The 15,702-nt window shown below is 41.2% G+C and overlaps 1 protein-coding gene across 4 annotated transcripts in view; it reads right to left on the bottom strand.

Moving 5' to 3' along the window:
- Positions 1-15,702, bottom strand: part of ITPR2 (inositol 1,4,5-trisphosphate receptor type 2) — a 360,382-nt gene that overhangs the window by 273,004 nt on the left and 71,676 nt on the right. For all 4 annotated transcript variants that reach the window (XM_043538510.1, XM_037915324.2, XM_037915321.2 and 1 more), the window contains exons 2-4: positions 13,281-13,351; positions 2,592-2,707; positions 975-1,061 (exon numbers count right to left, since the gene is read on the bottom strand). In XM_043538510.1, coding sequence (XP_043394445.1) covers positions 975-1,061; positions 2,592-2,707; positions 13,281-13,351 — 274 coding nt within the window. The remainder of the gene's footprint in view (positions 1-974; positions 1,062-2,591; positions 2,708-13,280; positions 13,352-15,702) is intronic.

Raw genomic sequence — 15,702 nt, 5'->3', positions numbered from 1 at the left:
TTGTCTGGTTAATTCCGATAACGAATGAGACTCTGGCATACTAACTAGTTATGCAACCCCCGAGCATGCCCAAATAAATCTGTTAGTCTCTAACATGCCACCGGACTGGACTCCTCGCTGTTTTTGCAGATAATGTTTCTTTTCCCCCCACTTGTTAGCTTAATAGCTGTGTTGATCTGATATGTAAATACATTTTCATGGTCTTTCAAAGTACTTTAGAAGTAACTGCCCAGAGGTGAAACTACATTCCTTTGCTTAGGGTGGAGTAACTCCTGTTTGACTGGCAAACACATTTTATTAATTATGATTTCAGTTTATGTCCTTAACTTTGCATCAGTTGTTTGCAACTAACATTACACAAGGATATTAACAGGTGAGTTATGAGCTTTCCAAGGATATATTACACCACATCTCTTAGATACAGATTATAACAATAGTGAGCTGGGATACAATGGTCAGGCCAGTTGAAACTCACTACTAGATATCTGCGTGCCCCTTGCCCTCTTCCCTTGGACTGCTCTTAATGTCACTACCCCTTTAATGAGATTATTCAACTCTAGGCCCCTGTTGTCAAGGAAAGGTTTTACTGAGCTTGAGAATATAACATCTTTCACATTTATGTCAAGAAGGAGGAATGACTCCTATGATTGAGATGAAGTTGCATAGCATTTTTTCAATGAGGATATCAACATACATCATGGAAATGTATATTTACATCCATTTCCCAGACTGAAGTAACAATAACTACATATTGATAAATACTATTGTGGCACACCATTAGAAAATGAATATACAGTAGTTCTGGTTATCTTTAAAAAAAGAAAAATACAGCATAACAACTTTTAGCAAGTTTTATTTACCTGTTCTGACACAACAAGAATTGCAACGTTAGTTTTATGTTCCCAATCACCCCTGACATGAAACATCTGTTTCCCTTTCAGCTCAGAGAGTGCAGATGCATCTCAGTGGCTTACCTGTATGACATTGCTATATTTTACGATTTCGCCCAACAACTTTCTGTTCTCGCATTCATTCTGCTTCTGTTCCATTTCTGCCGCATGCTGCAAAAGAATCATTATTTATTTCAATAGCAAATCAATATTAGGATTCAGCTCTTGGGATAGTGAGGAAGTAAAGGAAATGGCATCACATTAAAAATGCCTTCTTCGATTTACAGCTGTTATTGCACTATTGATATAAACCATTTACAACCAGTCTCTTGCGGCATCATAATTTTGTGCACTATAAACACACACAGATGCCATACAATCATTCAGGGTTTATATTCCCCAAAATAGAACGATTCATCGTTTACGGATCATGTACTAGCTGCATGCTATTTTAGAAGTTCAATAAGAAGAAATATATTTCCTGCTGTTTTATGCCCTCCTGAATTTTTTTTTTTTTTTTGGGGGGTGGGGGAGAAGCAGTTCCACCCTCCCATCTTTTCCTTTAAGACTCGAAATGTTTTTTTTTGTTTGTTTGTTTTTTTTAAAAGGCATGAAATATATGGACAGTATAAACCAAAACACTACTAGTTATATCAGAAGAAACTTACAGAAAAAGAATCGTACAATAATAATGCCACTTATATAATATGTTTCACCCAAGATTCTCAAAAATATTTTATGAATCTTTATAGAATTAATCTTTGCAATACTGTGTTAGTTTTACTGAGTAATTTTATAGCTTCTTGAGGCCCTCATCCTGCAATGTGTGGCATGCGGGCAGGCTACTGTACCCACACAGACCCCCACTGACTTTAATGGGACTCTGCTCAAGTGCAGCATTCAGCTCACAAACTGCACGTTCCAGGCGCAGAGTTTAAAGTGATTTACTCAAGGTCAAACAGAGTCAGTGACAGAAGTGGGTAAAGAACCAAGGAATGCTGACTCCTAGTCCCCTGCTCTATCTACACCTCCTTCCATTGGATGTTTTCTTCATTGCTTTTAGAAAGTAGTGTTGAATGATGTCCCTTCATTGTGTGAAATTATGTCAATAGGTAATCATGTTTCACCCAACCAGCATCATCCCTCTGATTTTGCTGTCTGTGCAGACCCTTTTTCAGTGACAGAGCAACCCTTTCCTCATATCCAGTGTTTGAAGCAAAGGAGGAGGTGTATGGTGTCCAATGACGAATAGGTGAGAAAATGCCACCACCTAGACTGAAGGCAATAAAAACAGCCTTACTGGAGATATTTCAGGCTGAAGGTGTGGAAAGGTTCTCTAAATGTCCCTTTGCTTGACTTCTAGAATTCAGACCTAAAGTGACACACTAAATTAAAAGAAAGGGCTGCTCCTATTAAGTTAGTAATTTGATAAATGAGTATTATGTCATAGGAGTCCCCGGTGCTTCACACAATGAGTAAAAGACACAGTCCTATTCCAAATGACTGACAGTCTATGGTAGGATAGACAGGATGTAGAGGGCAACACTTCCAGTCAAGGCAGTAAGAGGGTGGAGCGAGGGGTACATAAGTGGGGTTGCTATGGTGGCATAATACTCAACATGGCAATTCTCCAGATATTTGTTATTGTTGTTTCATTCTATTGTGATTCTACTGCCTACAGATTCAGATAACGTCTCTTACTTGTAGTTTCTTAAGCAACGCTGCTTCTGTATGGTTTCCTTGTTTGGCTTGTTTAGCTTTCCAGTATTGCTTCTGTGCAGAATATCGGTTCATAGGACACACCTTGAAAAGGCAATCTGCAGAAAATTGAAAAAAAAAAACCTATAAAAAAGTGATGTTGAAAGATGCTTCCCTTATTTGTCTGGGTGGGGTTCCTTTGTTTTGTTTTTCCAGCAATGCCTAGTTACCACAATGTCTGGGCATAGATTAGATAGAAAACAGTCTGACAGTAATGAAACCATAAACGTGGGGGAAATAGAAGAGTCAACTATAAATCTTTCAACGACTCCTACACCCTCCCACTCAGTGCAGGTTCTCTGAACACCCAATGAAGGGCTGTAGGCCATAAGAAATATGCAAAATTCCATGCTTTTTCCCCCCTTTATTCTTCTTTGCTCTGGTATGGCTTTACATATGTATTGACGACTGAAGGTGTGTGACTTCTGAAACCCTGAGAATAAGTGCACTACTTTTTGACTTCAGCGATCTGCTCCTCCTATACTGTTGGCAGTGCTAAAATAAAAAACTATCGCCATTCAGATGCAAAGAATATTAGGAATTTTAACACTCTTCAGTTCCATGTGTGCTTTCCCCAAGGTTCGTTAACAAAACGGTATCAAAGGGACAAAAGTTGCTCTCCAACCTAAGGTTTCTTAACACCTAGTGGAGACAGAATGTCACATGCAGAAGTTGCAAATGGTATCTGCTCATTACTCCAAGGTAGCAGGGCATTCAGGGTAGCAGGTTACAGGGCATTCTGCTGCTCTAGGCAAAATGGAAAATATACACGGACTGTACAGAACAATACCGCAGTCACATACACAACAAACATTTTTTAGTGACCTCAGTAATGACCTATCTTACACTGCCCCTCTAACATTAGGATATGAGCATCTCAGAACCTTTGCTGCATTTATCCCCACACGATCCCTGAGAGACAGAACTTCTATCTGGCATTAGCCCCATTTCACAGATGGGAAACTGAGGGAGAGAGAGAGACTAAGTGAATAGTCTGAGGTGACGCAGGAAGTCTGTGGTGTGGCCGAAAATTAAACTCCGGCTCTACAATCCAAAGTTAGTGTCTAACCACAGGACCATCCTTTCAGAAGGCTAGCACAGCCAGCATCACACAGCACAGTGTGTTCTCTAGTACTAGTAAATTACAGTAGAGCTTAGAGGCCTCAGTTAAGATCCCCTTTATGCTAGGTGCTGTAAAAATCCATAATAAGAGATCCCCTGCCCCAGAGGGTTTACAATCAAAATAGACAAAGCAGAAAAGGGGCAGGAGAAAGGGACTTTCCCCCATTTTATATATGGGGGAGAAGCATGGAAAGATTAAGTGACTTGCCCAAGTCTGACTTCCTTCAGAACTACAACTATTTAACTATTTTTATTCCTATGTACTCTTTTATCAGAAACTTATCAAAGCTAGGCTCGGAAGAATTCTGTTTTAAACAGCAAATGCTGGTAATTGTTGTTTCACCCTCAGCATCTAGAAATCAATGAGAAAAAAGCATCAATTGTCAATGAAAATTTTACAGCCAGGGAATTAAAAAACAAAAACCACGCTGCCTGAGAGCTAATAAAACCCAATGTGATGTTGTGTGTGGTAGTGGGCCTAACGCAGACTTCCACACTCCATAAAGCTGGGTAATTTAAACTAAAAGGTTAAAAAAATAATATTGTGAGACATGACGATCACATTTTATAACTATTTCTAATCATAATGTTAATAACCTGTCGCTGGGATTTTCAGAGGAGGTGTAGAAGAGCAGCTTTGACTTATGGCATTGATGCTGGATCTTACTTCAGGGGAGCATTGAGAATAAGGGAGCTCTGCTCCCACATGCCTCCCGAGTCACCCACGTAAGAGAAAGGAGGGGGCGTTACGTGAGGGATAAGGGTGCAACTGGTGCTGGAGTAATCAGAGCCACTTCCTCTCCTTTACACCAGCAGAGAGTTCTTCTGCACAGTGGGAATTCTCCACTGGCAGTTTCAAGGCCACTTTGCACAGCTTATGTGGTGCAAATTATTTCCTAGCAGGCTGGAGAATCCTGGTCCATGGGCATGTTTGCTTACTTATTCATTACTGCACTTATATCTAGGTGCTCACATAGGCATAATGCATATTCATCAAAAACCATTTCAAAATAAACTGTCTAAAAGACTCTCCCTACCCCCAAAAATCAGAGTGAAGTTGATTTAAATGAAGTTGATTTAAATCACTAGTCAAGAAGACAGGTTTCAGAGTAGCAGCCATATTAGTCTGTATCCGCAAAAAGAAAAGGAGTACTTGGGGCACCTTAGAGACTAGCTCAGGAAAGCTTACGCTCAAATAAATTTGTTAGTCTCTAAGGTGCCAAAAAGTACTCCTTTTCTTTTCTTTAGTCAAGAAAACTATTTCACCATGGATTTCTACACAAAAGTGCATTCTTGTTGGTTGTTATAACCTTAATACATGTTCTTCACAACTCAGAGATGAATGTAGGTTTCATTTTTAGAAGGTACATACTATACATTTTTAAACAGTGATTTATTTTGAAAACTTTTCAGATTAGTTTTATAGCTGTATCAGAAAATGAATGATTGTTTGGTTATTTCATTTACCAAAGGTAACTGAAGCAGATATTTATTAAGTCATTGGGAGGTGAACTATCATTAATATTTGGAGGATTTTCTGGATTTATTCTTCAACAGCAAACAATAATATAACAAAACAAGCATATGAATTTCTGAATTTAGTTAAACATTCAAGTGTTTTAAAATCAGGTTTGTTTTTGTTAAATGAAATATTTAAAATATATCGACTGTTAGCCAGGTCAACATGAGAAACTTAAAATACTGGCTTCTGCAGCTAACTCAGTCGTCTTCACCTTCATTTTCCTGTTTGTTCATAATCTGGAAAAGAAAAACAAGCTCTCCTGCTTTTCCAGGTCCCAAAAGATTTCTCAAAATGGTATCTTCTAGACTGAGCACTGAGTCCCATTGGGTAGATAGAAAGATTAACCTAAATATTCTATACAGAAGCCCCTGGAACCCCATAAAATTGAGTCCCTAATCCATAAACTATTGGAACTCATTTACAAAACTTTTCTTCAACATTACATGAATAGATTGTCTCATACTATAGAATTAAAATTTATCATCCCTATTCCACGATGAGATAGTTTTAATTAAGATACATTATAGCTCAAAGATATATTTAGATAGGTTTTTTCCTCAAAATCCGATTCAAATAAAAAAAAAATTTTTTTTTTTTAAATCATTGATTTTTATCCACCCTGCCAAAAATGCTTTCTTCCCACACAAGACCAGTTAGGACTGAAGCTCCAAGCACTTAAATATTAACAAGCATATGCAATGCCCAAGCTAAGCACATGCTTTCATACTACGCTGGATCAGTGCCTAAATGTCTCAATTTAATTTATGGAAAAATATAGCTTATATATTTTTGTATATTTTCTATAATTTGCATATTTTAAAATGTAGGTAATTATTACCTGTTCATTTGTTATCATCGGGGGAAAAAAAAAAGTCTGCATCTGAGATGCTGGGGAACTAAAGATAGGCAATGTGCTGCTTTTAACCACCTATTTAGATCAGCTGTGGATGACACTTAACCATAAAGAGGTTCACATCTGCAGTTACCCTGTATCTAGTTCTCAAGCACAGCCTATTAATCTGTAAAAACAGATATGGAAAGTCCCATATGCATTATTTGTAGTAGGAAGTACATCCTGTTTCATCACTGGAGACTTATAGGTGACATCCAAGTGTCAAATTCAGAACTTATCTCTAGGCTATACTAGATAACAGATGCAAATCCTGTTCTCAGTTTCACTGCTGTGAACTCAGTGGAGTTCTCCGACAGTGGAAACAAGAACAGAATCTGGCTCACTGTACACATCCTCTCACGCTCAACAAGTGAATAGTTAGCAAAACCGAAACACAGCAAGAAGTCCAAGGACGGCATGCACACAAGGGGGAAGGAGGCGAGTACAGCTCAGGTAGTCCCTATGTTTCCGAGGGAAGCAAAATAAGTTCTCATTTTTTAAAATGCAGCTACGTCTGTGATGTTTTGGGGCCCTGATTGTCACCACCTCACTCAACTATAGCCCATCTCAGTTGACACTAATTTTCTGATACTACTGTAGCCCACTGGTAAGTGTATATTATGCACACCCCTCTATGCCTGATCCCTAGTGGATAAGAGTCCGTTACATTGCTGATTAAGGAGCCTTGGCTCTTTAGTTTGAGTTTTAGCAGCGCATGCTTTTAGCTCTGGAGATCCCTGGTTCAAGCCCGGATATGTTGACCAAGATGGCAGCCATCACACTATATTAAATTCAGTCTTTCATTGAAACTTCTCCTTTCCCTTTTTCTCATAGCAACAGGCCCTGCTTGGTCATTCAAGGGCTCGAAACTGGATTTATATTCAAACCAACAGTGGTTTCCTTGGCACTTACCCAAAATCCTCACTATTTTGCTATCTAATCTCAATTCTGTGCGGCTGCTCCTTAAAAGAAAGAGAGTTACCAGGCATTAGCAAAGCAAACCGTGCCACCTTGCAGCAATGTTTGCTTTAGTTTGAAGTGGGAATATTTACAATGAAAACCACAATATATAAACTAGGGTGCATGATACCTGTTTGTAGAACTTTTACAATACTTTGAACTCTGAGGAGAAGAAAAACAAATACAAAACATTACATACCAATAAACCATATTGTAGGTTGAAAAACTAAGTTTGAGTATCCAGGGCTTGCCCTCTAGATCAAAGTCAGCTATTATTTTCCATAACAACCTATATTCTATAAATTATAAATTCTCATTCTCAGAGCACTTTATGCAACACTTATATCCCTGATGCCTGATATTTTCTGAACTACCACCGTCTTGTATGCTCTGCTTCCAGGCCCCAGTTACTCCCCATCCATATCCTCTTAGCTGTGTAAACACACAACTCCATGCAATGTCTCCACTACAATGTACAGTCTTTCCTATTATATAGCACAGAAACATGACACACTAATGTGAAATCAATTTTTACTGACCATTATGGCAGCAATTATCCTCCCAAGAGGAAACTTCAGAGTGGTTTAAAAAAAAAAAAAAAAAAAAAAAAAGCCAGGAATCAAAAATCCCAGCAGATTCCACTCACCAGGGGAAAGCTCTGTAGCAGCAGAAAGCGATCAGAAAGCCTGGCTCTTTAAACTCATGGAACACAAAGACTCCCAGGGAAATTTTGCTCCCAACCCTGCGACTCCTCTAAAAGGTGGGACACCAACGGCATTTGGCAGCACTGGTATTTTGAACTCTGAAGTCCAGTAAGCATTGCTTTATAATGCAAAGACATACTCTGCAGATCTCCCCCCCACAAAAAAAAAAAAAATCACACGAACAAATCTTGCAAACATCGTGACCTTACAACAGTAGTGCAATTGAAATACTTCCTCCATATTTGACACAAACCAATAGGTGAAAAGAGGGAAATAGCCTTACAATGTTCTGAGCTGTCAGTACCAGCAAACGCAAAAAATGCTGCAATATCACACCATTTCCTTATTAAATACAGACATTTGTAATCCAACTGTTTCATAGTTATACTCCTAAATACCACTCCCAGTCAGACTAAATGTCTCAATTTAATTTACTGAAAAATATAGCTTATACATCTACACTTGATGTTAAGTGTATTTTAATCAGAACAAACATGCTCTGTGTTAATTACTCACCTATCAAGATGAAGAAAAAAAGTCAACCCTTGCAGAAGGAAATACTTGACAAAAAACTTGCCATGCACTGTGCAGATAAACTAAATGGGGAAGAGAAGATGGGGAGCCCATCTAGACTTATATACCCCCCCCCGTTTCCATAACATCTGCACACTTCCTGAATATTAATGCATTTATCTGCCCAATACACTGTTCTCTTCCCTCTGTGATAGGGAAATTCTATTTTCTCCGTGGTATAGGAAAGGAGGCACTAGGTGAGTTGCTTAAGGTCACACAGGAAAGACTGCGGTGAAGCTGTGAAATGAATGCAATCCTCCTTAGTCCCAAGCCCGTGCCTTAAAGGTGATCTATAAAAGGATTTTTTTTTCCCCTCATTAAAACTAGGCTTGTGCACTTGCTTTGCTTTTTGATAATGTGGCAAAAAACCCTGAATGTTTTTGGTTGTTTAGGTTTCTCCCTGCTTATTTCTTACATTATAAAAAACAGTGAATGTGTCAAGTCAGGTCTTCCCTGAGTAATAAACAATAATATATAATATTAGTGTTATGGCAGTGCCTAGAAATCCCAACTAAGATTGGGCCCCCACTGTGCTAAAAACTGCACAAAACACATGATAAAAGACCGTCCTTGCCACACAGAGCTTACCATCTAAACAGTGAAGACAGACATAGGGTGGGAGGGGAAACAGGCACAGAAAAATGTACTGATTTGCCCAAGATTACACAGCAGGCCAGTGGCAGAACCAGAAATAGAACCTAGCTCTCCTGATGACTGCCTGTCCACCGCCCTACCCACTAGACAACATTGTCTCTCCCAGTTTTGTTGGAGGACCTCTGGGCACTTTCAGCATTGTTTATTGTAAACTCTCACCATGTTATTTGAAGAAGTGGGAGAGATGATTCTAATGAAAGCTTCCTTTATTTAACAGACTATTGAGTCACTGAAGTTAAATAGGTCTTAACAAAAAAACAAACATTGTTTAAACAATACAATTAAAAAGCCCATGTCACTTCAACTGCTCAACTTTCACTTGTTTCACCCTTGTGATGTCACCATTTTACTAGTTATCGAGCCATTATTAAATCCTCCAGCCTAGACATAACCGGAATGTCTAAAGAAACACACCCTCATGCACACATACACACTCACTTCCAAAATCATATAAAAGCCAAAAAGGGCACAAGCCAGTTTTTCTTTTCCTTTGCAGGTCATCTTTAAATCTAGGATTACTATAAATCTAAGCACCTCTTCTACAATTCTCCTGAAACTGGTTTAAACTTCGGATTGTCAAAAGATACTTTAGAAGGCCTTTTATAGAACAGATGCAAGGTCGGAGACTGGGAAAGATTAATCACCTGGAAATGCCTCAGAAAGCAAGGACGGGTACAGAAGTTTTAGGATTGATAGGTAGCCACAGTATTTTTATATTTAAATACTAGCATCAATTTATTTTATTTAATAAAGAAACAGTCATTTATTAGTCATAGACATCAAGAGTTGGAAAACACCCACTTATAATACTGAGTCCATTCCCCAGCAAGTGCAGGAGAGAGTCCTCAGAGGATGCAACCGATATCACTTGATAGTCCAAGTGACCCTGAGAGGGGGCACAAATCCAACAGCCCAGAAGCTCAATACGGCAGGCAACGTTACCTGAGTGAGCAAGTGTAACAGGATCCCTGCTCACCCAGCCAAACAAAAATGACAAGGTTTAGAAAACCTGATCTACGAGGAAAGGGTAAAAAAAACTGAGCATGCTTAGTCTTGAAACAGACTCAGGGAGGACCTTCATGTACATTAAGGGCTGTTTATAAAGAGGACAGTGACCAACTGTTCTCCATGTCCACAGAAGGTAGGACAAGAAGGCTTAATCTGCAGCAAGGGAGATTTAGGCTAGATATTAGGAAAAGCTTTCTAACTACAAGGTTAGTTAAGGTCTGGAATAGGCTTCCAAGGGAGGTTTTGGAATCCCCATCACTGGAGGTTTAAGAACAGGATGGACAAACACCTGTCAGGGATGATCTAGGTTTGTTTGGTCCTGCCTCAGCACAGGGGCTGGCCTTGATGACTTCGAGGCCCCTTCCGGCCCTACATTTCTATGCTTCATGATACCAGTGAAGGGCCTTGTGCTCCCCAGTGCTGCCATATTTGTGCTGTACGTGTTTTTAATTGTGGTCTATTGTATACAGTAGTCTATTGGAGGCTAAAAGTATTTCCCAATAGAGATAACTACATGTTAAATTAATTGAAGTATGTTTGAGGTTGCAGTTTAAGAAAGCTTGCACTTCTGCTGCCCACGTTGTACCTGTTCTGTGGACAAACAGAGGACTTTTGGCTGGCAGTCCAGCACCTTTCATAACCACTAGGAGGCTAATTTTTTAAGGTGCTGAGCATCTCCATTAAGGTTTTGAGACCCTCAATACCCTTTCACTTCAATAGGAAACGAGAGCCCACAGCACCTTACATAGTAGGGCATAATTCAACCACAAGATACTAAAAGCTCTTGTGAATAGACAACAGACGACAGGAAACACCCATGGGACCAAATTCTGCTCTCATTCATGCTGGTGTAAGCCTAGAGTAACTCCACTGACATCAGTGCAGTTACTCCAGATTTACACTACTGTGACTGAGAGCAGAATTTGGCACATGGTATCTTTAAATAGCCCCAAAAGGAAAGGCAACCACAGCTTTGTTTAACTGAACAATACTCAATCCCAGGTGATCTGAAACAGAAACATAATGCAGCCACCACTCACCCTAAAAGAGAAAGTAAACACACATACAAAAATGAAACTGTATACTATTTTGGGACATGCTTTCAACTCAGGCCTGCAGCTCAGTACTCAATTTTGAACTGTGCAAACGCTATAGGAGAGGTACTGTATGGCAGATAGAAAAACAAAAAAAACCCACTGTTATTTGAAAACTGAGCAAAATTGAGAAAGCATCACTGAAAAAACAACAATCATAGTTCCCCATGATACCTTTTTCAGAGCCAGTTCTCGGAGAGTAAGAGCAATATTAGAAACTTTCTCACACTTCCTTGGCTCCTAAGAATCCATCCCTATTTCAGCCACCAGTGATAACAGTATAGCCGGTGCAGGTAGCAATACTGATAGTTAAAGTTGCCCAACACGTCATGTTATTAGACCCTATTGTCAGTTGCGTATAACTTTGCCAAATTTTAAACACTCAGGCTTAAGTTTTTCATGCCACGTGTCTGCCTAAGGTTGATTTATTTATTTTAAGTTTCAGTTAAAACAGATCAGTCATTTCTGAGAACGAGATTAGAGAAAAAACACATTGTTGCACATGCTCAGCAGAGATTTAAGAGCTTGGTGGCTAAATTCTGTCTTCCCTGAGCAAAGATTCCGTCTTCACTGAGCATACTCAAGCCTCTCTCAGCTCCTTGCACTGACCAGGCTCCACATGCACCATCCCTCCAGAGCGACTGAGCATGCTCCATCCTAGGGATGCAGGGGCTGACTCTGCATCTGTTACTGGAACAGGTACTGGAATTGAGAACGGAAGACTCTCTCCTGTGCTTTCAATGCTTCCCCCTGCTGGGCCCAGGCAGCCGGGAAAAGGAAGCAGCAGCCTGACTTACAATGCAGGGGGGTGACTAATGAGGGGAGAGGGGGGTTTGCAGGAGCCAGATGGGGGAGGGAAACAGATAGGGAGAGGGGAACATAGCCAGAAAGGGTATGAGGAAGTAGCAGTGAGGGGCAGGAAAAGGGGATGGGGATAGAAGCTGGTGGGAGAGATTGGAGAGGAGAAGAGGAGGAGGGGACAGGGGAAGGTGGTAGGAGCCTGGGTTGCAGGGATAGGAGGAGAGCAGGGCAGAGTTGGGTGACCAGATATCCTGATATTATCAGAACCATCCCAATTATTGGAACCATCCTGATATTAGGGGTTTTGTCTTATATAGGCAACCTAATACCCATCCCAATTTTTCACACTTGCTATCTGTCCTAGGGTGACCAGAGACAGGCTGTGGATGGAGGGTGCAGGGGCATAAGGGTGTATAAACTCGAGGTAGCACTCCCCTCTTAACAGCACCTACTACTGACTTCAAAGGATTCTGTATCAGGAAACATTGGGTTTACTTTGGTGCAGTTACATCAATGGCTGAAATCAAGGGTAATTTCAAGTGTGGACAAGGCATTAAAAGGTTTTATTTCCCTCCCTCCACATGCACACAGTACACAGAGCTACATTTAAAGTATTCATTTTTAAATAAAATTTTCTTAAAGGAACAGACACTGCATTTGGCCAATGCATCTCCCCCTCCCTCCCCCCCCAAACACATTATATTAGCATGAAAATTAAGCATAAGGGAAAAAAAACTCCCAAAATATCAGGTTAATCCATATGCATATGTTCAGAGAAGTGGAGAAAAGCAAGAAAGGTTATAGGTAGAGCTGGACAAAAAACAGAGAGTAATGTTTTCAAAAAACTTCACCTAAAAATTGCCTGTTTAAAAAAAAAAAAAGAAAGAAGAAGAAGAAGAAAAATCAGCCATTTCTGGTAGTTATGAACATCTTGTGCTTGCTTCCTATTTACAATAGGAGTCTTAATGGCACTTCAGAAGCATAAAAGGGTCTTAAAATGACTGTAAATGTTAGACTGCCAGAGTAGTGTAAATGGGCCTCAGTTTAAATGAAAATTAACCCCCTCCCCATATTTTCCAACTGTTCTTCATGTTCTTCACCTTCTTATATTGTACATTAATTTTTCATTTATATTGCAACTTCAAGAGTCAGTGGCCCAGTCCTACAGCACTGGCAAATTTGGAGATTTCCATTGTGTTATAATGCAAATCTTTGCCCAAAAGTAGAATGTGGATCAGTTTCGTAAACTACAGATCCAGCTGTAGCCCGTGTGTGAAATAAAGGCAACTCTCATTCACTTACCTCTGAACTTCTTAGGAGGGTTGGCAAGGTCACCTGCCTCTGGCTGAACCACACATCTGTCATCCACTAACCTAGAAAAACAAACATGTTAAACATTATTTTCACTGTTGTCATATGTATGTTTTGTGTAGACATATCCATGACACTTAAGGTAACAGGGTTCTCACATTTCCATTTCGAGTCAATAACATGAAAACAAAAATCACAACCTGTATTATGTCAGCACAAGGAAAGAACAAATATCTGTGCTCTCCTCTTGCATAAGAGGATTTCTTTTATAGCACTAACTCAAAGCAGCTATTTCAGATCCCGCTTCATTTAAAACTGGCCAAAGTCCCTTTCATTGCAATGTGCATGTTGATATTATGTGCAAAACTCTTAGCTTTCATTTTCAGTGGTACATTAACCCTGAATAATAAACAGTCTGCCTCTGGGCAGCTCTCAGATTCTCATAGCCAAACTCCAGAGGCCTGATCCAAAGTCCAGTGAAGTCAATAGAGTGATTCCCACTGAATTTAATGGGCTCTAGATTAGGCCTTGAAGAGGTAGGCTGAGGCACCTATGTTTGCAGCATGAAGAAAAGGATTTAAAGTGCTACATTTAAAGTACAACTTGCTAACTTTGGCCTCAGTTCTGCAAGCAGCTCCATGCAAGCCAATCTCTACATCCACACAGCGCCTCTTTAAATTCATCAACTGCAACGGGACTCCTTGCTGATGCAGGAGTTCAACCAGGAGGCTGTTTACATGATTGGGACATATGTTCTTTGGTGACTTGTTGCTGCCCAATACTTCTTCCAAACGCTCCCAGGGGAAGCGATGATGAAACTTTCTTCCAATAAACTCACAGGATAGTGAAATGTTGGACAGGTTGTGGACAGCCCTTTACAAATATAAAATTTTGTATGATCTGCAGGCCGCACCTACTTGAACGCCAAATGACAACATACACTTGAGCAGGTCTGATAGTCCAGCCACTAGAGGCAACAGGAGGGCACACATATACTCTCACTGTGATCACAGACTATCTGAATGGAGGTGCCATACAAAAGATATTACACTATTTTACTCCTGGGGGAATTCTGCGCCACTGCACATGCGCAGAATTAATATCCTCTGCAGATTTCTTTGCCTCCCCACAGAAAAAAGACTTTGAGGGGGAAGCAAAGGAAAGCCACAAGAAAGGTCATGCGACCCTCCACAGCAGTATGTTTTGGGTGCCCAAGGCAGCCGGCAGAGAGGTAAATCACTGTGGGACAGGGGGCGGGACTGGGGAAGACCTGGCTGGTGGCTCTTACCCTTCGCTGGACTCAGCTGCTAGTCTCGGCTGGGCTAGGGAGGATGGGACTTCCCCTTCCCAGCATCCGGGGCCAGGTCGCCCCCGCCCCCAGATTTCTCCCCAGGCTGCAGGAAGCTCCGCAAACTCCCCCACCCTGCTTCCTGCGCCCATCACTCCTCAGCTGCAGGTGGAGGGATCACTGTACAGGGAGCTGCTCCCCCCCACCCACCCACCGAGCCTTACGCCCCCCCAAACCCAGAACAACCCCCCATCGAGCCCCACTCCTCCCTGAATCTGGACCACACCAATGAGCCACCCACACCTGGATCCTCACCCTACTGAGCCCCAACCAGCTGCACCTGGATCCTGATCTCACTGAGCCCCACTCCCCCAGTATCTGGACCCCCCCCACACTAAATCCCCCCCACCCAGACCACCCTACTGAGCCCCAACCACCTTCACCAAGACCCCCTGCAGAGTCCTATTACCACTGCACCGAGAACCCCCCAAAAGCCTCTGTGCATCCAGATCCCCCCTGCACCCAGATCCCGCTCCAAACTACCCACACCCAGACTGCCCCACACAGAACCCTCTCAACACACACCTGGATCCCCTCACACTAAGCCCCTCCACACTTGGACTGTGCCGGGCTGAGCCTGTCCACCCACACCTGGTACACCTGACACAGAGGGACAGGGCCCTAAGGTGTTTCTGGGGCAGGCCTGGTCCTTGTGCTGTGTCAGGACTGGGTGCAGCCTCACTGCTGAATCTGTGTCCTGGGTGGGAGCTTCAGAATGATCTCCCACCTCTGTGAAGCCAGTGGCCTGTGCTCCCCAATGCCATGCTGGCGCCTCCACATTTATTTGACAAATACAATTTGAAGAATTTTGCAGAATTTTAAAATACTGTGCATAGAATTTTTAATTTTTTGGCGCAGAATGCTCTCAGGAGTAATGATTTGTCCAAAATTAAGCAGATGTGAATGGTATCTATTAACTACCCAAACATATTGCCTTGTACATTATGGTGGGGACAGAACCCAGATCTGTGAAGATAAATTGAATGATTCTGTCACAGAAGCCACAAAATGGCATTTATTTTTATTAGCCAAGAGGCTTTTTTAAAAAAATATGAAAGACTTCTA

The sequence above is a fragment of the Chelonia mydas genome, chromosome 1 (genome assembly GCF_015237465.2).
Source record: "Chelonia mydas isolate rCheMyd1 chromosome 1, rCheMyd1.pri.v2, whole genome shotgun sequence".
NCBI classification, from domain to species: domain Eukaryota; kingdom Metazoa; phylum Chordata; order Testudines; family Cheloniidae; genus Chelonia; species Chelonia mydas.
This window is presented reverse-complemented; position numbering and strand designations above follow the sequence as displayed.